We start from the raw sequence: 21,939 nt of genomic DNA, 5'->3' as shown, positions 1-21,939 counted from the left end.
GACTTTTCGCATATTATGCCAAATGGGTGTCTCATTATTCTGACAAAATTAAACCGTTAATAGAAAACAGCAACTTTCTTTAAATGGTGATACTTTAAAAGCGTTTGAAGAGCTTAAATCAGAATTGGCCACTGCGACACTTGGAGTAATCGACGAGGAAGCCATGTTTGTAGTCGAAACTGATGCTTCAGATGTTGCCTTGTCAGCAACCTTAAATTAACGAGATAGACCAGTTGCATTTTTTCCCGATCGTTGACAAAAACCGAAAAGCATCACTCTTTGATAGAAAAAGAGGCCGCTGCTATTGTTGAAGCAGTGCGGAAATGGAGCCATTTGTTGGCCGCGCGGCGTTTCAAACTTCCAACTGATCAGCGATCAATAGCGTTTATGTATGATTGCAAAAGTCATAGTAAGTTGAAAAACAGAAAATCTGCGATTATTTTCTCCTGCATCAATCGCCTGCTCTAGGTTATATAACGGAAATGAAATCTTACATTTGTTTTCGTCATCATGCACTGGCTACATAAATCCATCATTGTTAAATCTTTCAAAGGATGGCATCTCGCCTGGTGCGAGACAAATTTCCTGCAGATGTCCAGACTTCCCAGCCAGCAAACTTGTTTATACATGTCATGCATTGTGATTCAACATCTGCAGACGTTGAATCAATGTGAAAATGACGAGTTTTACTAGCTGGGTTGTAGGGGTGTTCAATTTCGATTATTTGAATATTCGAAATTCAATTTATTTTCGATTTCCGAATTTCGATTTCGAATATCACAACTATTCACCACACTGCAAAATGTGATTTTATTGAAAGAAATGACATGAAAATTCACTAGAAAACGCGAAAAAAAAAGCGATGAAATTTTGCGAAAAAAGAACACAAAATAACGTCTACAGCGCCAGGTCCATGTTGGTGTTTAAGAACACAAGCGACATGGTCACCCATCAGTCGGGATCTCAGCTTCGTGACGGTCAGGCCAGCTTTTGAAAACGATCGCTCCGCTGAAGCCGAGGTCGCTGGGATCCCAAACACTTCGAGTTCATTTTCACAGCGAGCGATTCACTGCCGCGACATTTCACTGCAGAGGTTTCGACTCGAAAGCGACATCGAGTATGTTTTCAAGCGCATAAAGCTAAACGCACACTCCGTCTACGTAGCAAATTATGTTGTTTTTGGGTGTATTCAACATCTGATGACATTGAATCGACACGAAATGGTAGATTTTTGCTATGTCCCAGGCAGCAAAATCAGTCATTTTTACATTGATTCAACGTCTGCAGACATTAAATCAATGTAAAAATGACAGATTTTGTTGTCTGTTGTTGGATTGTAGCATCGCAACTCGTTCTAGTGACTGATTATTTATCGCGAAGCTGTTGCGGTTTGCATTCAAAAAGTGTTTTCCTGCTGCCGATCGCTAGTTCATCTATTGTTTTATGTATCAATACAGCATAAAACGTTGCCCCCACACAGAAATATGCATGGGGGCCTGGCCCCCACGCAGGCCCGTAGCTAGCTGGGGGCCCTGGCCCCCCTGAAAAAAATTTCGCCTTTCCCTCCCCCCCTTGGTAAAATCTCAACATTCTCGAGCAACAGCTACAATTATAATGATTTTGCCCATTGAAATTTTTTCGGCCTCCCCCGCTAAAAAAAAGTTGACCCCCTTGCTCTGCGGTCTGGCTACGGCCCTGCCCCCATGGCTTAGGCGCCTATGGATTCGGTAAAAAATGGATAAAACTGCGACAAAGCTCAGCTTACACTTTCTGCTATTGCACACCCTAGCTATCTTCATTCTTGAGAAATTTGTGAAATTTGGCATTAAAAATGCCAACCTGGCATCCCTGGTGCAGGACTGGCCGTTGGACCCGCGAGAGCGTGTGATAGTCACGTGATCGAAGATGCGCATGCGTCGAAGTCTTTTTTCGCTTGCAAAATGTGACAAGACAGATTTCAAGCCACTCGAGTTACTTTCAACCGCGTTCAGCCAAAAGGGCGGCTATAATTTCGAATATGTCCCATACGAAAAACGAATTTCGAATATCACCTTAATCGAAATCGAATCGAAAATAGAAATTGAACACCCCTACTGGGTTGTGTGCTTTTGTGAATGTGCAAAATCGCCCATTACGTAATCACAGAAACTCTTTTAGTGGAAGAAAGTCGAGTTGCAATCGTGTTTATCTGTCTACTATTCTTTATTCACATTGCAATACATTTCTGCAATCTTGGAACAACAAGTGCATAAGTCAGACATAAATACAAACTTGCAAACACGTTGACAACTAAAAGTAGCCTACTTCGGTTATTTTATCTATAAAAGAAACCCGTTGTGTCAAATAGCACGAAACGTGTGTGGCGAAATGTTTGATGGCAGCAGTTAGAACCTCGATCAAAGCATTTTCCAGCAGTGTTCAAACTGTTCTGGAAGAGAACTCCTTTCCATAAAAATAGCAGCTTTCTTCATCTGTATTTTTGAACATCTGGTCAGAAACTAGGCTGTTTTCTACATGTGAAAAACTTTCATAGCAAGTATCCAACAGTCATTTTACCAGAGCAATATTGTTAATTGGCTCAAACAGCGAAATACAAACTGGCATAGACATTGACAATTCAACGCAGCCTAGGTTATTTCATCTATAAAAGAAACCCGTTGTGTCGAATAGCACGAAACGTGTGGTGCAAAATGTTTGATGCCAGGCGTTGGAACTTCGATCAAAGCATTCTCCTGCAGTGTTCAAAATGCCGGCGCTGACGCCTTGGGAGTTTCTCGTGTGAAGCGTCGCTTTTAGACTTTGCTTTGAAGTACCTGGCGCAAGAAAGTTTACGTAAGTCAGCACTTTTATGATTGCATCACGTGATGCTCCCTCCCCCCAATTGTTCTTTGACCTGACGACGTTTAGTCCTCTCTCAGTTTTTTTATTCCGTAAGGCACGGCGTTTGTGGAATAGTGATGGCGCGTGTCGAGTGACCTTGTCACCGAAAACAGCAAAAATCGCAGCCCTGTTCGAAAGTTGTGACAACTTTATAAAAAAAATAATTTGTTAATGCAAAATGTGAGGTACGGCCTGCCAAGACTGTGTAAATTTTGGTTTTGGCCCGCGGTTAGAAAAAGGTTGCCGACCCTGTTATACGACGATTAGTAATACAAATTGGGTGGCCGTTGGGTGGCCGTTTTGGCACCAAGTCATCTGTGTACCTCCTCGTGGTACGGCTGGAAGCAGTGCGGCTGACTAAACACAGAGGCGCTGAAGAAAGGAACTGGCCTACCTACTTCAGTACTATGGCCAAGTCTACAATGATGCAAAAGTTCAACAAAAATACGAGAAACGGCGTAAATGGGTCTCCGAGTTCTAGAAACCAGAGCCCCTCGCCCGGTAGTCGGAGTCATCAATTGCAGGGCTCCTTCGATCGTCATTCAACAACTGTAATTAATGCAAAAACATTCCGACAACGAACTCAAAGAATTGCCATATGGAATGTACGAACACTTTACCAGCAAGGAAAACTGGACAATGTTATTCTAGAAATGGACAGAATGAGAATGAACTGCTTGGGTCTTTGCGAAGTAAGATGGACAAATACTGGTCAATTTGTGAAAGATGATAAAACAATTATATACTCTGGAGGTAATGAACATCAAAGAGGTGTTGCTGTGATTATTGACAAACAACTTTCTAAATCAATATTGGGTAGTTGGCCTAAATCTGATCGGTTGCTTCTCGTAAAACTGAAAGCTAGTCCCTTCAATATCAATCTGATTGTTGCTTATGCACCAACAACAGATGCAGATGACTCGGAAATTGGTGATTTCTACGACTCACTGGATGAATTGTACAAAGAATGTAAATCACAGGAAGTGAATATTGTGATGGGTGATTTCAATGCTAAAGTTGGCTGCAAAAAACATGGAAAAACTGTTGGACCTCACGGCCTTGGATCACAAAACGATCGTGGTGAGATGCTCATTGACTGGTGTGAAGGAAAAAAGCTTGCTGTTATGAACACATGGTTTGCGGCACATCCTCGGCGTCGATATACTTGGACAAGTCCTGGTGACCGAGCAAGAAATCAAATTGACTACATTATGATAAATGAAAGATATAGGTCTTCCATTTCTAATGCAAGAGCCTATCCAGGTGCTGATGTAAACAGTGATCATAACCCTGTAATTGCAACAATCAAAATCCGTTTAAACACACTAAAACAACCGAAACGCAAACCGAAATATTTGTTAACTGCTCTAAAAGATCCTGTAATAAGAACAGATTTTTGTCATGCTGTCCTGGACAATCTCCCAGTGAACCAAAAGAAAGAAACAGTAGATAATCAGTGGGACAATCTCAAAACAAGTATCTTAACAGCAGCAGATAAAGTTATACCAAAAGAAACCAGACGAACTAAACAGCCTCACTGGATGACAGAAGAAATAAAAAATCTTATGTCAGAAAGAAGACAGTCAAAAACAAACCGTGAAAAATATAACAAAATTCATCAATCTATTCAAGAAAAGTGCAAATCTGCAAAAGAACGATGGTTAGAAGAAAAGTGTGAAAAAATTGAAAGGCTCAAAGACATCAGCCCGAAGGAACTGTTCAAGGAAATACGCTTAATATCCAACACCGGTCCTGTATTAACATCGAAGTGCATTCGATCTTCTGATGGCAAAATTCTCTATGAACCGAAAGATGTGAAGAAACGTTGGGAAGAATATATTACTACCCTTTTTCAAGATGACAGAGAGGATATTGATAATAATATGATTAATTGTGAAACAGGACCACCAATATTAAAGAAAGAAGTACAGTGGGCTTTAGATAATTCAAAAACCGGAAAGGCAGCAGGCCCAGATGAAATTGTGGTGGAAATGTTGATTGCCGTGAAAGAAGATGGAATAAACTTGTTGTGGAATCTCATTAATACCATTTATGAAAATGGTGAATTACCTGAGGATATGCTGAAATCTCTTTTTATTGCTCTACCGAAAAAACCAAATGCACTTGAGTGTGGAAATCACAGAACGATAAGTCTAATGTCACATACATTAAAACTGCTCTTAAAAATTGTCCTCCAAAGAATACGAAGAAAGATTTTACCGGAAATATCTGCTTGCCAATACGGATTCATGCCTGACAGAGGAACCAGAAATGCAATTTTTGTAGTTCGCATGCTGTGTGAACGTTCAATTCAACACCAACAAGATGTATTTCTGTGTTTCATAGATTATCAAAAAGCTTTCGATAAAGTACGCCATTTCCAGCTTCTTTCATCACTAAAACGAATTGGGATTGATGATAAAGATTTCCGTATGATACACAATCTATACTACAAGCAGCAAGCCGCTGTTATGCTTCCCGATGGAATCACTGAATGGATGGAAATATCAAGAGGTGTTCGACAAGGCTGTGTCATGAGCCCAGATCTCTTCAATTTGTATAGTGAACTCATCCTTAGAGAACTGGAAGAAATTGATGAAGGAATTAATATAAACGGAAAACTTATAAATAACATTCGATATGCAGATGACACAGTCTTGCTTGCAACGTCACAATGTGGTTTGCAAGTTTTACTTGATGCAGTTCAAATATTCAGTGAAAAATATGGACTAAAAATCAACATTAACAAAACCAAAACTCTGGCAGTCTCGAAACGTCTTCCTGAACCAACAATTTGCGTGTACTGCAATGATAACAAAATTGAACAGGTTCAAAAATTTAATTATTTGGGCTCAATACTAAATCCAAGCACCCGATGTGAAGAAGAAATTAGACGACGCATTGCATTTTCAAAGTCAAGTTTCAACACCATGGCAAAAATCTTTAAAGATCGAAAGCTCTCCAAAACCTTAAAAATTCGTTTGTTAAAATGCTTTGTTTGGTCAATTTTGATGTACGGATGTGAAACCTGGACACTAACGGCAAAAACCCGAAATAAAATTGAAGCTGCAGAAATGTGGTTTTACCGAAGAAATCTTAAAATTCCATGGACAGCTTTTCGAACCAACAGAGCAGTTCTCCAACAGATGGGCCAGGAGCAGCAGATACTGAGATCTTTAGAAATGCGACAGCTGAAGTTCTTAGGTCACATTATAAGGAAAGGCGAACTTGAAGATTTATCTTTAAGTGGAAAAATTATAGGTAAACGGTCAAGAGGAGCACAAGTATTCACATTTTTGCACAATTTTCAACCACTTATGAAAAATCCTACTAAAATTTGGCAAGAAGCACGAGATCGATCAAACTGGAACATCATTGTACATCGAGGGCTGCATCAGCTATGATACCTAAAGAGAGAGAGTAATACAAAACATTCAAGCGATAATCTATATTCATAGTAACAAGGTAGCATACAAAGTAACTTCAATCAAAGAATTTTAACAATCTCTTAAAACCCATTCAACAAAAACAAAGGAAAAGCAGACAAATAGTTAACATAATAATAAATAAATAAAAACAAATAAATCACATTCCTATAACTTTCCTCCAGAGTGTTTCTCCATCTTCTGACTATTCAAATTGCTAACACACAGAACCAGTTTTTCACATAGGCCTACATTACGTTTATACGGCTTTTCACCAGTGTCAATTCGCATATGCGGTTTCAGGTTACTGACCTGTGCAAACGATTTCTCACACACGTCACATTTCTATCGCTTATCACCAGTGTGAATTCGCATATGATCTTTCAGGCTACTGACCTGTGCAAACGATTTCTCATACACGTCACAGTTATATGGCTTTTCACCAGTGTGAATTCGCATATGACCTTCCAGCCTAATGACCAATGCAAACGATTTCTCGCGCAGGTCACATTTATATGGCTTTTCACCAGTGTGAATTTGCATATGGCTTTTCAGGTGACTCACCAGTGCAAACGAGTTCTTGCACACATGTCACATTTATATGGCTTTTCAGGTGACTGACCTGTGAAAACGATTTCTCACACACGTCACATTTATATGGCTTTTCACCAGTGTGAATTCGCATATGACCTTTCAGGTGACCGACCCGTGCAAACGATTTCTCACACACGTCACATTTATATGGCTTTTCACCAGTGTGAATTCGCATATGACCTTTCAAGTGACTGACCCGTGCAAACAATTTTCTCACACATTTTGGTAGCCTACTTGTGTTTCAGGTTTGTTTTTGTTTTTTTTTTGGACTTGCAACATGTCGCAAAAAGACTGCTTAAAGTAACATTGAAAAGAATTATAGCTCTTTTGTTTTTAAAAATAACAATGCGGACACAATACATGTATAATTTTCCTGGATTTAACCAAAGCCTTAGACACTGTAAACCACCACATAAAATTGAACAAGTTGGAACACTGTGACATTCGAGGACAAATGAATAAATTATTATCATCGTATTTGTCTCAAAGAAAGCAGTTTATAAAACATGAAGACACTTCATCAGACCTTAAAGATGTTACTTGCGGAATACCACAAGGTTCGGTGCTAGGCCCACTTCTTTTTCTTTTGTATATCAACGACTTGCCCTGCAGATATTAGGCTACTTGTCAAAAAAAAAACAACCTATCATACGAAAGAAGAAGAAGCCCTACAGTACTGAAATGAGTGTTAAGCTGTATGCTGACGACACAGTTCTTTTTACCTCAGGTAAAACATTGGAAGCTGTTCAAGAGGAAGTAAACATAACTAAGCAAAAAAAGGCTGCATATCAATGACTGGTTAAAAGCGAACAAACTAACTTTAAATTACACTAAGTCATCATTCTTACTATTAGAGGAGCATCAGACAAAAAGCTTTTTGTTGATATGAATTAATTGATTATGAACAATTTAAAATACAAGTTAAACCAAATGATATTATTTATAGAACAACTTCTGCAAAGTACCTCGGAATTAACATTGACGAGAATTTAGATTGGAAAGTGCATATTGATGACATATGCCAAAGACTTTCAAATGGAAATAGGAAAGGTTCAGTAATGGTAAACAGTGAGAATATTCATTATCAAAACAATCACAGGTTGCAGTCTATATTCACGAAAGCAAGGTTGTTGGCATATTGTTGAAGTTGAAACAACGTTTTAAATCAAATATAAGTCAAAAAATTCTTATTCAGTTTAAACACATTATTCTCATTCAAAAGTTCATTCTTATTCATTTTATCAGCAGTTCGATAGCTTCGTCGAAACTTGCTGCCATTGTTGTTTGGCGCCTTTACTTTGTGGATCCGCAGTTAAGAGTCTATGCTAGGGCACAAGTCTTTTAAATCCATACTTTACTAAGCAATATAGACTGTAGTGCAACATCAACATTTCCTCAATTAGACGTCTAATTTGCTAATAAGAAAGTTATCTTGCAAACTAAAGTAAACAACAGAATCAAACCAGCAAGGAAACTAAAAACAAACCAAAAGCAATGTGACAACATAAAATCAGAAAACACAAATATATATTGCTTAAAGCAATATCAAGTCATGGTGTAGTTTGAAATTCAATCAAAGATTAATTATTGTCGGGTTAGAACGTATTCTCAACAAGTTCAAAAAATACCACAAACGACTCCTGTCCAGAAACACAGGAAAGGAATCACGAAAAGTTATACAGGGGTCGGCAACCTATGGCCCGCCAAGGAAAATCATCCGGCCGCCGCCGCTCTACAAATTATAGTAGCCTATTATATGACCTGCCTACAGGGCTTCTGAGAGAAATTTTCACTAAGGGTACTGTACGAAGAGTCATTCCGGCCCCCCCTTTCACTCCGGGCCCCCTTTGTCAAAATGCGTGATGTTTGCTTACGTGTATTGCACATCATACATTTTACTGCAGAATTGGATATATGTGCGCAATAATAGCATCAGGCTGCAATAAAACTATTATTTAATGTTTTGTGTTGTGCGTATCATGTGATCTGTCTCTCGCCAATTTGTGTAGGCTATCATGCATTGAATTCGTGTCAGTTGTTGAGGTGTCATTTGTACAGCTTTAAAATGTAAAATTTTCAAATTCATTCATTTATTTCTCTAAGATAGAGCCTATAATTACACTGGCCAACAAAAAAAAAATTTTTTTTTCGGTGGCGAAGATATTTCAACTGTTTTTAGCTGATTTGAGGTCGCTGATTTCAAAAATGCAGTCAGTTTTTGTCTACCAGGTCTAGTTTTCTAGTTACCGTGATTCCACTGCATGCGTGCACTTATGCATAATTGCTGATGTAAAATCTATCCACCAGTCAAATACTGTATATTGTCAAAAGACATAATAAATTTCAGCAAGCCAACAAAGAACTTGAAAACGTAGGATTAACACGTACGCTTCTTATTCTTCACCTTGCTTAAGTGTCTGCCATAAACTTGCTTTAGGAGATCTACGAGAGTGAATTGCAAAAGCATCTTCGCTGTGAGAAAGCAATTCCAATTGTTGCAAACCTTCAAAATCAGGAACAGGAAGTTTTTCTCTGTGTAGCACTGGCCTGATTGCTGAAGCTAGGTTTGGATATTGCAAGGAAGTCCTATTTTTCCTGTTTATGTCTTTTATGTTTACTGCACAAAAATAGTAGTCGCTTTTGTGATCTTTTGGTTCACGCCACACCATTGGAATAGCAAACCTTAATCCTTCTCTTATTTGTTCGTCCATTGATGTAAATGTTCTTTGCAAGTTTTGCAAATAATGTGGAGAGCCCAAGACTTATCTTGATCCCCCAACTTCACTTTAAAGTAAACTAAGCAAGAGAAGCACGCTTTACAAACTCATCGATTGGTTTTCTGTTAGGCTCTAGTGCAGGGGTGGGGAACCTTTTCAGTATTGCGGGCCACATAAAATGAGAAATAACACAGGCGGGCCACTAAAAATTTCGAAATTTTATTTACAGATAAAAAATGCAGCGAAAACAGTTAGTAGACAATGATTTATTTCACTTTCACAGCTAGTGGGATGTATTATTTTATAACCGAACCCCTAATTTTTGATTAATGTGATTATAACATAGACTATGCTTTATTTTCTCAGCTTCTTTGGTGACTTTTATACCGTTCATGATGTGAATCATCATAACACCCGACAAACCTTTGAACATTCCTTTTGACACAATCATCCGTTGGCTAAGTCGAGACGATATGCTAAAAAGTGTACACGTTGAAGGAAGAAACAGCAACCTTCCTTGAAAATACGACTATCATTGCTGCAGAGTTTCATAAACAAAATTCGGTTCTAATTTGGCATTTCTCGTCGATTTAACATCACATCTGAATAACTTGAATGTGCACCTTTAGGGAAAGCTCCAATTGATACACAAGATGTGGATGCATATAGGCCTAGCCCAGGGGGCCCAGAACTAATTTTTGACTGAGGGGGCAGGATTATGAAAAAAAAGCACTTTTGTTGTTGAAAAGCCAATTTTTTGTTTAATTTTTAAAATAAAGATATAGCGATAATATGCTCATCTATCAGCTCACTATCGAGTAATGATACAAGTGTCCGGTATACAATAAAGGACATCATGCTATGTTACAATGATGTAACCTACTGTGTTGCAGAATTTTGTGCCGTGAATAACTGAATATTAATTTTATGGCAAAAATGAAAGATTAGGCTATAATTAGGGTAAAAGCGAATAGCAGAAGCAGTTATATTGCACAATGTGCAGTAGTTTACATGACCTTAAAAGGGCACCATTGCCCCTACATCAACAGAAAAATTGAGGGCAGGGGGGCATCCACCCCCCGCTTCCGGCGTCCCTGGCCTAGCCTACGCGCATTCGAAACAAAACTACGACTCTGGAAAAGTCAGCTGGAAAACGCAAATTATGCTCTCTTTGCTACACTGCAGAAGAACAAACCTACGAGCAATACGTTATTTGTTTCTATGATAGAACATATTTTCATCCCGCTTTGGTGACATTCGTTCTCTCGAAAGCGACAATTAAAGTATTAAGTCCTATTCCATCTGATGCACAGATGGATACAATGCAGAAACAAGCTAAATATGAAATTTCACGCCGATAGTGTATCACTGCTTCACTTCTATAAAATTTCTTGAGTGGAAACAATATCCTAACTTGATTAATCATGCCAAAAAAGGGGGTCATTATTTGGCAGCATTTACGCATGTAAAAACCTATTTTCGTCAATGAAACTCACCAAGAACAACTTGAGAACAACATTTTTTGACGACCACTTGCAAGATGTCATGCTTCTTTCCTTATCCAACTTACGGCTTGAACTTCAAATACTTTCAAACCAAAACAACTGCAAAATCTCACATTAATGTTGTTCTAGTCAATAAATGTATATTGTAGGTTATATTTTGTGATTTTGTTAATGAAATCAGGACTTAATCTGATTAAATTTTCTAAATTCGAAAGTTGTGACAACTTTATAAAAAAATAAATTGCTAATGGAAAATGTGAGCTATGGCACCGCCAAAACTTTGTAAATTTTGGTATTAGCCTGCGGTTAAAAAAAGGTTGCCGACCGTGTTATACGACGATTAGCAATACAAAACATTCAAAAAATATCACAAGCGATAATCTATATTCATAGTAACAAGGTAGCATACAAAGTAATCCCAATCAAACAAAACATTCTATTAATATCCATTCACCAAAAACAAAGGAAAAGCAGACAAATAGTTAACATAATAATAAACAAATAATAACAATAAATGACATTCCTATAACCTTTCTCCAGAGTCTTTCTCCATCTTTATAGTATTCAAATTGCTAACACACGAAACCACTTTTTCACATAGTCCTACACAGGGTTTTTTTTAAGGTTTGGTTTGGGTGACCGCTAAGTAGTTTTAAGAAACCGCAAGTGTTTCATTTAAATACCAAAAAATAGCCATAACTACATACAATCAACGCAACATAAAATGAATTATTCGACAAGGCACAGCTTAAATGATTGTGACAGCGACCAAACAGCCTGCCCAACACGGCCGCCAAACAAGTTTGCTGCACAATCAAACAACGTGTGCTTGTTGGCTTCTGCTTGTCATGTTTCCACACGTAAAAACTGATCATTATGCGCCATAAATCAGAAATAAACATTGACGAGTATCGAAGGTGCACTTCTTTTGTGATAACTCTTTGATTCAGCTGTTAGCTGTACCTCCACTTATTATTTTTTCCGGACGTGAACTATTGATCGTAAGCTATCTTCGTATTATCGACAAGACATAGCGAGAAACAACCATTACTTTTCTACTGTAGTTGCAAGTCCAAATTTTGGGAAACCGCTGGAGAAATTTGGGGGACCGTTTCGGTCCCCCAAAACACCTTAAAAAAACACTGGTCCTACATCACATTTTGGCTTTTCACCAGTGTCAATTCGCATATGCCGTTTCAGGTTACTGACCTGTGAAAACGATTTCGCACACACATCACATTTATATGGCTTATCACCAGTGTGAATTCGCATATGATCTTTCAGGTGGCTGACCTGTGAAAACGATTTCTCACATACATTACATTTATATGGCTTTTTACCAGTGTGAATTTGCATATGACTTTTCAGGCTAGCAACCCGTGCAAACGATTTCTTACACACGTCACATTCATATGGCTTTTCACCAGTGTGAATTTGCATATGACGTTTCAGGTAACTGACCCGTGCAAACAATTTCTTGCACACGTCACATTTATATGGCTTTTCACCAGTGTGAATTTGCATATGACTTTTCAGGTGACTGACCTGTGAAAACGATTTCTCACACACGTCACATTTATATGGCTTATCACCAGTGTGAATTCGCATATGATCTTTCAGGTGACTGACCCGTGCAAACGATTTCGCACATACATCACATTTATATGGCTTTTCACCAGTGTGAATTTGCACATGACCTTTCAGGTTATTGACCTGTGAAAACGATTTCTCACACAGGTCACATTTATATGGCTTTTCACCAGTGTGAATTCGCATATGACCTTTCAGGTGACTGACCTGTGCAAACGATTTCTCACACAAGTCACATTTATATGGCTTTTCACCAGTGTGAATTCGCATATGACCTTTCAGGTCACCGACCTGTGCAAATGATTTCTCACACATGTCACATTTATATGGCTTTTCACCAGTGTGAATTCGCATATGACCTTTCAGGTCACCAACCTGTGCAAATGATTTCTCACACACGTCACATTTATATGGCTTTTCACCAGTGTGAATTCGCATATGACGTTTCAGGTTACCAACGAGGGCAAACGATTTCTCACAAATGTCACATTTATATGGCTTTTCACCAGTGTGAATCATTTTATGCCGAATTAAACTACTACGTTGTGGAAATGATTTTTCACATAAATCACATTTGTATGGCTTTTCACCAGTGTGACTTCTCTCATGAATTTTCAATGTCACCACTTGTTCTTGGTTATTGATTCCATATGGTTCACAATCTTCAAGTACTTCAAGCTTTACCAGAATTGCTTCACTTTGATTCATGGTAAAAGGTGAAGTGATGTGTTGATTTGAATTAGTGGTACATTAGCGATGGTTGACCAAACAAAAGACTTACAAAGTATGAAAAATATTGCAGGATAAACAGCCTATAACCTGAAACACAAGTAACAAACTGCGAAAAATTCAATATTGGTAAACAGTGCGAATACTCGAATACTTATCTCCAAAAATATTGCAAGTTAAATTCCATATCCATAAAAGCACAAACCATGCGCACAAAAGTGACATCTTGAAAAGTAATAATTATATTACACAAACTTTTAACGAAAGCACAGTCTTTTATTTCCATGTTACACAAACTAATATGAAACATATAATTGAACTATAGCTGACGGAGCTTCAAATAATTACCTTAAGAGAAAATTTTACACACATCACAGACGAAAGCTTTTTCACAAGAATGAAACGTCAACTTAAAATAATGTGGAAAGGATTTACAACATATACATTAGGGTGTTTCATTTGCTCCCTTTATTTGAATTTTAATCTGTCCCTAAGTTAATTCTGTTCCATTTGGAAAAAAAATAACCTGGAAATAATTTTTAATTTCATGGCCCCACGTTTACTCCCCCCCACCGTGACTCCGAAAATTCTGCCTACTCCAATCGCCATAACTCAAAAACCATTTTAGATTGACATGGGTTGTTGGGTTATTGCCATACCCCACAAAAGTTATTGCCATACCCCACTTTAATTCAAAAATGCTGTCAAAATAATAATCTGAGCAAAAATTTTTTTTTTTCATTTTTGCACAACATAAGAAAAGCAGTTGAAAAGCATTCAAAAACATCACAAGCGATAATCTATATTCATTGTAACAAGGTAGCATACAAAGTAACCTCAATCAAATAAAACAATCTCTTAATACCCATTCACCAAAAACAAAGGAAAAGCAGGCAAAAAGTTAACATAATAATAAATAAATAATAACAAATAAATCACATTTCTATAACTTTCCTCCAGAGTGTTTCTCCATCTTTTGACTATTCAAATTGCTAACACACGAAACAACTTTTTCACATAGGCCTACATCACATTGCGGCTTTTCACCAGCGTCAATTCGCATATGCCGTTTCAGATTACTGACCTGTGCAAACGATCTTGCACACACGTCACACTTCTATCGCTTATCACCAGTGTGAATTCGCATATGCCGTTTCAGGTTACTGACCTGTGCAAACGATTTCGCACACACGTCACATTTATATGGCTTATCACCAGTGTGAATTCGCATATGATCTTTCAGGTACCTGACCTGTGAAAACGATTTCTCACATACATTACATTTATAAAGCTTTTCACCAGTGTGAATTTGCATATGACCTTTCAGATTAGCGACCCGCGCAAACGACTTCTTACACACGTCACATTCATATGACTTTTCACCAGTGTGAATTTGCATATGACCTTTCAGGTAACTGACCCGTGCAAACGATTTCTCACACACGTCACATTTATATGGCTTATCACCAGTGTGAATTCGCATATGAACTTTCAGGCTACTGACCCGTGCAAACGATTTCACGCACACGTCACATTTATACGGCTTTTCACCAGTGTGAATTTGCACATGACCTTTCAGGTGACTGACCTGTGAAAACGATTTATCACACAGGTCACATTTATATGGCTTTTCACCAGTGTGAATTCGCATATGATTTTTCAGGTGACCGATCCGTGCAAACGATTTATCACACACATCACATTTAAATGACTTTTCACCAGCGTGAATTTGCATATGACCTTTCAGGTGACTGACCTGTGCAAAAGATTTCTCAAATAAGTCACATCTATATGGCTTGTCACCAGTGTGAATTTGCATATGACCTTTCAGGTTAGCGACCCGCGCAAACGATTTCTTACACACGTCACATTCATATGACTTTTCACCAGTGTGAATTTGCATATGACCTTTCAGGTAACTGACACGTGCAAACGATTTTTCGCACAAGTCACATTTATATGGCTTTTCACCAGTGTGAAGTTGCATATGAACTTTCAGGCTACTCACCAGTGCAAACGATTTCTCGCACACGTCACACTTATATGGCTTATCACCAGTGTGAATTCGCATATGATCTTTCAGGCTACTGACCCGTGCAAACGATTTCACGCACACGTCACATTTATATGGCTTTTCACCAGTGTGAATTTGCATATGATTTTTCAGGTGACTGACCTGTGCAAACGATTTCTCACACACGTCACATTTATATGGCTTTTCACCAGCGTGAATTTGCATATGACCTTTCAGGTAACCGACCCGTGCAAACGATTTCTTACACATGTTACATTTGTGTGGCTTTTCACCAGAGTGCATTCGCATATGACCTTTCAGGTTATTGACCTGTGAAAACGATTTCTCACACACGTTACATTTATATGGCTTTTCACCAGTGTGAATTCGCATATGACGTTTCAGGTTACCGACCTGTGCAAACGACTTCTTACACATGTCACATTTGTATGGCTTTTCACCAGTGTGAATTCGCATATGACCTTTCAGGTGACTGACCTGTGCAAACGATTTCTCACACATGTCACATTTATATGGCTTTTCACCAGTGTGAATCATTTTATGCCGAATTAAATTACTACGTTGTGGAAATGATTTTTCACATAAATCACAATTGTATGGTTTTTCACTAGTGTGACTTCTCTCATGAATTTTCAATGTCACCCCTTGTTCTTGGTTATTGATTCCATATGGTTCACAATCTTCAAGTACTTCAAGCTTTACCAGTATTGCTTCACTTTGATTCATGGTAAAAGGTGAAGTGAATTGTTGATTTGAATTAGTGGTACATTAGCGATGGTTGACCAAACAAAAGACTCACAAAGTATGAAAAATATTGCAGGATAAACAGCCTATAACCTGAAACACAGGAAACAAACTGTGAAAAATTCAATATTGGTAAACAGTGCGAATAATCGCATACCGGTAGTCGAATACTTATCTCCAAAAATATTGCAAGTTAAATTCTATATCCATAAAAGCACAAACCATGCGCACAAAAATGACATCTTGAAAAGTAATAATTATATTACACAAACTTTAACGAAAGCACAGTCTTTTATTTCCATGTTACACAAACTAATATAAAACATATATAATTGAACTATAGCTAATGGAGCTTCAAATGATTAACTTAAGAGAAGATTTTACACACATCACAGACGAAAGCTTTTTCACAAGAAAGAAACGTCATCTTAAAATAATGTGGAAAGGATTTACAACATATACAATTAGACATACATCATACAAATGTGGTTTTTTTTGCTAACAATGATGTGAAATCAAACGTTATTGAGTTTTTGCTTCATTTTCTTCAAGAATTGGACAATGCCAAATTAGATTGCATTCAAAACCCATTTGCAATGCTAAGACAAAGTAGACTGCCAAATACCTCTTTCCTAACTCTTAGGAAGAACTTGGTGACAGTGTAATTTCTGACTCTAAGTTGCGGCTTGAAGTTTCTGGAGAGTGAGAGAGAGAAAGAACTTTATTTGCCAATCAGATTCTATAACAGTACGATACACAATAAGCTTACATCACAATAACCAACAGTTCATGAACATAGAGGAACTCATAAGTACGCTCAGTGTTAACAAATTCAATCTGATTAACCAGGAGCAGCGAAAGACCGTTTGGTCGTCTAGTCAGCTGCTCCAACTGGTCATTAATGAAGACACAAATGAATTGAAGAAAGCACTCGAATTGGCTAATGGCATTAAACAATGAACGGCAATAAGTCAGTGTTTGATATAGTCAACTTAAACAGCGTAATTGTTTGTAGAGGTAGGCTAAGTTGCTTTTCATGTAGGCAACTGGTTTGTCGTCATTTTCAAATAATGTAATTTTACTTTATCACTGAAGGCTTTGACGTTGGAAAGTGTGGGATTTCATTCCATAGTTTTGGACCTTGCACTTTGAGGCTAGAGCTTGACTTCTTCGTTTCAACTCTTGGCAAAAAATAGTTATTCTGTTCAGAGGATCTTGTGTTATGGTAGTGTATTTCTCTTTGAGTTTGGAAGTATCCAGTAAAGATTGTTCACTTTTGTACTTAAACATAATTTTTGCAATTTCATGTTTATAGATGAGGTTTACAGATAGTACACAACACTTCTGACAGAGCGGAGCTGCTGTAGTTGTTTGTTCGCTAAATGTTATGGCTCGTATGATTCTGTTTTGCAAGACAAATATTCGATTTAATTGTTTTTTTAAAGCTGAACCCCAACTGACGATTCCATAGCTAATAATAGTGTGGGCCATTACAGAGTAAAGGCTCAGTAACACTTTTCTGTTCAGGTATTTTCTTGTTTGAAAAAAGGTCCAGAAATTTTGGGTCTGCTACTATTCGGTGAGTCCGATTCGGTGAGTCTGATTCGGTGAGTTCCTAACCTCTAACCCCTAACCCTAAACCCAAACCCCTAAAACCGCAATGATAATTAGGCTACGGTACCCGATAATTTAAAAAAAAATTGAAAAAATTCCCCGGGGATCGGACTCACCGAATCGGACTCACCAAAACGGACCATTCCGGAAATTTTGAAAGTCTTTAGCATATGTCGTCAATATGCACTTTCCAAACTAAATTCTTGTCAATGTTAATTCCGAGGTACTTTGCAGAAGCTGTTCTATAAATAATATCATTTGCGTTAACTTGTATTTTAAATTGTTCATAATCAAAGCTTTTTGTTTCTCGCTCCTCTAATAGTAAGAATGATGACTTAGTGTAATTTAAAGTTAGTTTGTTCGCTTTTAACCAGTCATTGATATGCAGCATTTCTTTGTTTAGTTATGTTTACTTCCTCTTGAACAGCTTCCAATGTTTTACTTGAGGTAAAAAGAACTGTGTCATATGCATACAGCCTAACACTCATTTTAGTACTGCAGGGCAAGTCGTTGATATACAAAAGAAAAAGAAGTGGGCCTAGCACTGAACCTTGTGGTATTCCGCAAGTAATATTTATTCTTTAAGGTCTGATGAAGTGTCTTCACGTTTTATAAACTGCTTTCTTTGAGACAAATACGATGATAATAATTTATTCATTTGTCCTCGAATGCCATAGTGTTCCAACTTGTTCAATAATATGTGGTGGTTTACATTGTCGAAGGCTTTGGTTAAATCCAGGAAAATTATACATGTATTGTGTCCCCATTGTTATTTTTAAAAACAAAAGAACCATTATTCTTTTCAATGTTACACTAAGCAGTCTTTTTGCGACATGTTGCAGGATCCAAAAAAACAAAAACAAACCTGAAACACAAGTAGGCTACCAAATGGAAATAGGAAAGGTTCAATAATGGTTACCAGTGAGAATATTCATTATCAAAACAATCACAGGTTGCAGTCTATATTCACGAAAGCAAGGTTATTGGCATATCATTGAAGTTGAAACAACGTTTTAAATCAAAAATAAGTCAAAAAATTCTTATTCAGTTTAAATGCATTATTCTTATTCAAAAGTTCATTCTTATTCATTTTATCAGCAGTTCGATAGCTTCGTGGAAACATGCTGCCATTGTTGTTTAGCGCCTGTACTTTGTGGATCCGCAGTTAAGAGTCTATGCTAGGGCACAAGTCTTTTAAATCCATACTTTATTAAGCAATATAGACTGTAGTGCAACATCAACATTTCCTCAATCAGACGTCTAACTTGCTAATAAGAAAGTTATCTTGCAAACTCAAGTAAACAACAGAATCAAACCAGCAAGGAAACTCAAAACAAACCTACAGCAATGTAACAAAAAAAACAATCAGAAAACACAAATAAAGCAATATCAAGTCAGGGTGTAGTTTGAAATTCAATCAAAGATTAATTATAGTCGGGTTAGAAGGTGTTCTCAACATGTTCAAAAAATACCACAAACGACTCCTGTCCAGAAACACAGGAAACGAATCACGAAAAGTTATACAGGGGTCGGCAACCTACGGCCCGCCAAGGAAAATCATCTGGCCCGCCGTCGCTTTACAAATTATAGTAGCCTATTATATGACCTGTCTACAGGGCCTCTGTGAGAAATTTTCACTATGGGTACTGAACGAAGAATCATTCCGGCCCCCCCTCTCACTCCGGACCCCCTTTGTCAAAACGCTAGATGTTTGCTTATGCGTATTGCACACCATACAACATTTTACTGCAGAATTGGACATCTGTGCGCAATAATAGCATCAGGCTGCAATAAAACTATTATTTAATGTTTTGTGTTGTGCGTATCATGTGATCTGTCCCTCACCAATTTGTGTAGGCTATCCTGCATTGAATTCGTGTCAGTAGTTGATAGTGCTGTTGAAGTGTCGCTTGTACAGCTTTAAAATGTAAAATTTTCAAATTCATTCCTTTATTTCTTTAAGATACAGCCTATAATTATTCCCGCTAATGTTACTGAGTGTTATATGTATCTGGTAGCCTGCAACAAGTCAAGCTCTCTACCAAGGCTCAAACATAAAATCTTGTTAAACATAATCAAATTAATCATCTGACCAATAACCTTTCTTCATTAAATTTTGCATTCACCACATGCCTAGCAGAGGTGAACGAAGTCACTTTTTTCGACTCCGGCTCTGAAATTCATTTTGAAGTGAAATAAGTGTGAAACTACCTTTTTCAAACAATTATTAAAAAACAAAAAAAAAACCCAAACACGTCTTTCTCAAGCCTGCTTTTGCTACCCTACGGCCCCTCTCCCAAACAGGAGAATAACCAACTTTTATGATTTAATTTAGGGCGCTTTTAACAGAACATGTTTGCACGTAGATTAACAACATTCTGTTCTAATTTGGCATTTCTGGTCGCATTAACATCACATTTCAACAACTTGAATGTGCACCATTAGGGAAAGCTCCAATTGATACACAAGATGTGGATGCATGCAAGCCTAGCCCAGGGGCGCAAGAACGATTTTTGACTGGGGGGGGGGGGGGGCAGGATTATGAAAAACGAGCACTTTTGTTGCTGAAAAGCCAACGTTTTTTTAATTTTAAGATTTTTTTTTTGTCGTATCCAGGCTTACACCTGGTGGTTGAAGATTTAGATTAAGTGGACGGGAAGGAAAGGAAGCCAATCTTCGTGTCCACCTTCAGGCATGCCTTTAAGTGTCCTGCCACAGACACAGCCGCATGCTCTTGAGCGGTGTCGAACCGGCGCCCTTTCGATTGCCGTTCCAGTGTTTTCACCACTCGGCTATGCAGCCGACAATTTTAAGATAAGATACGTATAGCGATAACGCTCATCTATCAGCTCACTATCGAGTAATGATACAAGTGTCCGGTATACAATGAAAGACATCATGCTATGTTATAATGATGTAACCTACTGTGTTGCAGAATTTTGTGCCGTGAATAACTGAATATTATTTTTTACGGCAAAAATGAAAGATTAGGCTACAATTAGGCTAAAAGCGAATAGCAGAAATTGTTATATTGCACAATGTGCAGTAGTTTACATGACCTTAAAAGGGCACCATTGCCCCTCCTTCAACAAAAAAATTGAGGACAGGGGGGCATCCTCCCTCCTAATCCCCCGCTTGCGGCGCCCCTGGCCTAGCCTACGCGCATTCGAAACAAAACTACGACTCTGGGAAAGTCAGCTGGAAAACGCAAATGATGCTCTCTTTGCTAGACTGCAAAAGAACAAACCTACGAGCAATACGTTATTTGCTTCTATGATAGAACACATTTTCATCCCGCTTTGGTGACATTTGTTCTCTTGAAAGTGACATTAAAGTATTAAGTCCTACTACATCTGATGCACAGATGGATACAATGCAAGAGAAGTAGGCTATCAAATGGAGTTGGGCTACAGTGCAGAAACGAGCTAAAATTGAAACTTCACGGCGAGAGTGTATCACTGCTTGACTTCTACAAAATTTCTAGAGTGGAAACAATATCCTAACTTGATTAATCATGCTAAAAACGGGGGTCATTATTTGGCAGCATTTACGCATGTAAAAATCTATTTTCGTCAATGAAACTCACCAAAAACAACTTGAGAACAACATATTTTGACGACCACTTGCAAGATGTCATGTTTCTTTCCATATCCAACTTACAGCTTGAACTTCAAAAACTTTCAAACCAAAACAACTGCAAAATCTCACATTAATGTTGTTCTAGCAATAAATGTATGTTATATTTTGTGATTTTGTTAACAAAATCAGGACTCAATTTGATTAAATTTTATCAACTCGAAAGTTGTGACAACTTTATAAAAAAAATAATTTGTTAATGGAAAATGTGAGCTACGGCCTGCCAAGACTTTGTAAATTTTGGTTTTGGCCCGCGGTTAGAAAAATGTTGCCGACCCTGTTATACGACGATTAGCAATACAAAACATTCAAGCGATAATCTATATTCATAGTAACAAGGTAGCATACAAACTACAAAGTAACTTCAATCAAACAAAACAATCTCTTAATACCCATTCACCAAAAACAAAGGAAAAGCAAACAAATAGTTAACACAATAATAAATAAATAATAACAAATAAATCACATTC

The 21,939-nt window shown here is 37.8% G+C and overlaps 1 protein-coding gene across 1 annotated transcript in view; it reads right to left on the bottom strand.

The window, feature by feature from the left end:
• Window positions 1-15,880, bottom strand: part of LOC145782835 (uncharacterized) — a 51,083-nt gene extending 35,203 nt beyond the window's left edge. Inside the window, 4 exon segments of the mRNA XM_082594600.1 lie at window positions 6,702-6,884; window positions 6,928-7,079; window positions 12,279-13,309; window positions 14,556-15,880. Of these exon segments, the coding sequence (XP_082450726.1) occupies window positions 6,702-6,884; window positions 6,928-7,079; window positions 12,279-13,309; window positions 14,556-15,847 (2,658 nt within the window). The 5' untranslated portion in view covers window positions 15,848-15,880.
• Between the last annotated feature and the right edge of the window lie 6,059 nt (window positions 15,881-21,939).

This window comes from Aplidium turbinatum, chromosome 14, assembly GCF_918807975.1.
Source record: "Aplidium turbinatum chromosome 14, kaAplTurb1.1, whole genome shotgun sequence".
NCBI classification, from domain to species: domain Eukaryota; kingdom Metazoa; phylum Chordata; class Ascidiacea; order Aplousobranchia; family Polyclinidae; genus Aplidium; species Aplidium turbinatum.
This window is presented reverse-complemented; position numbering and strand designations above follow the sequence as displayed.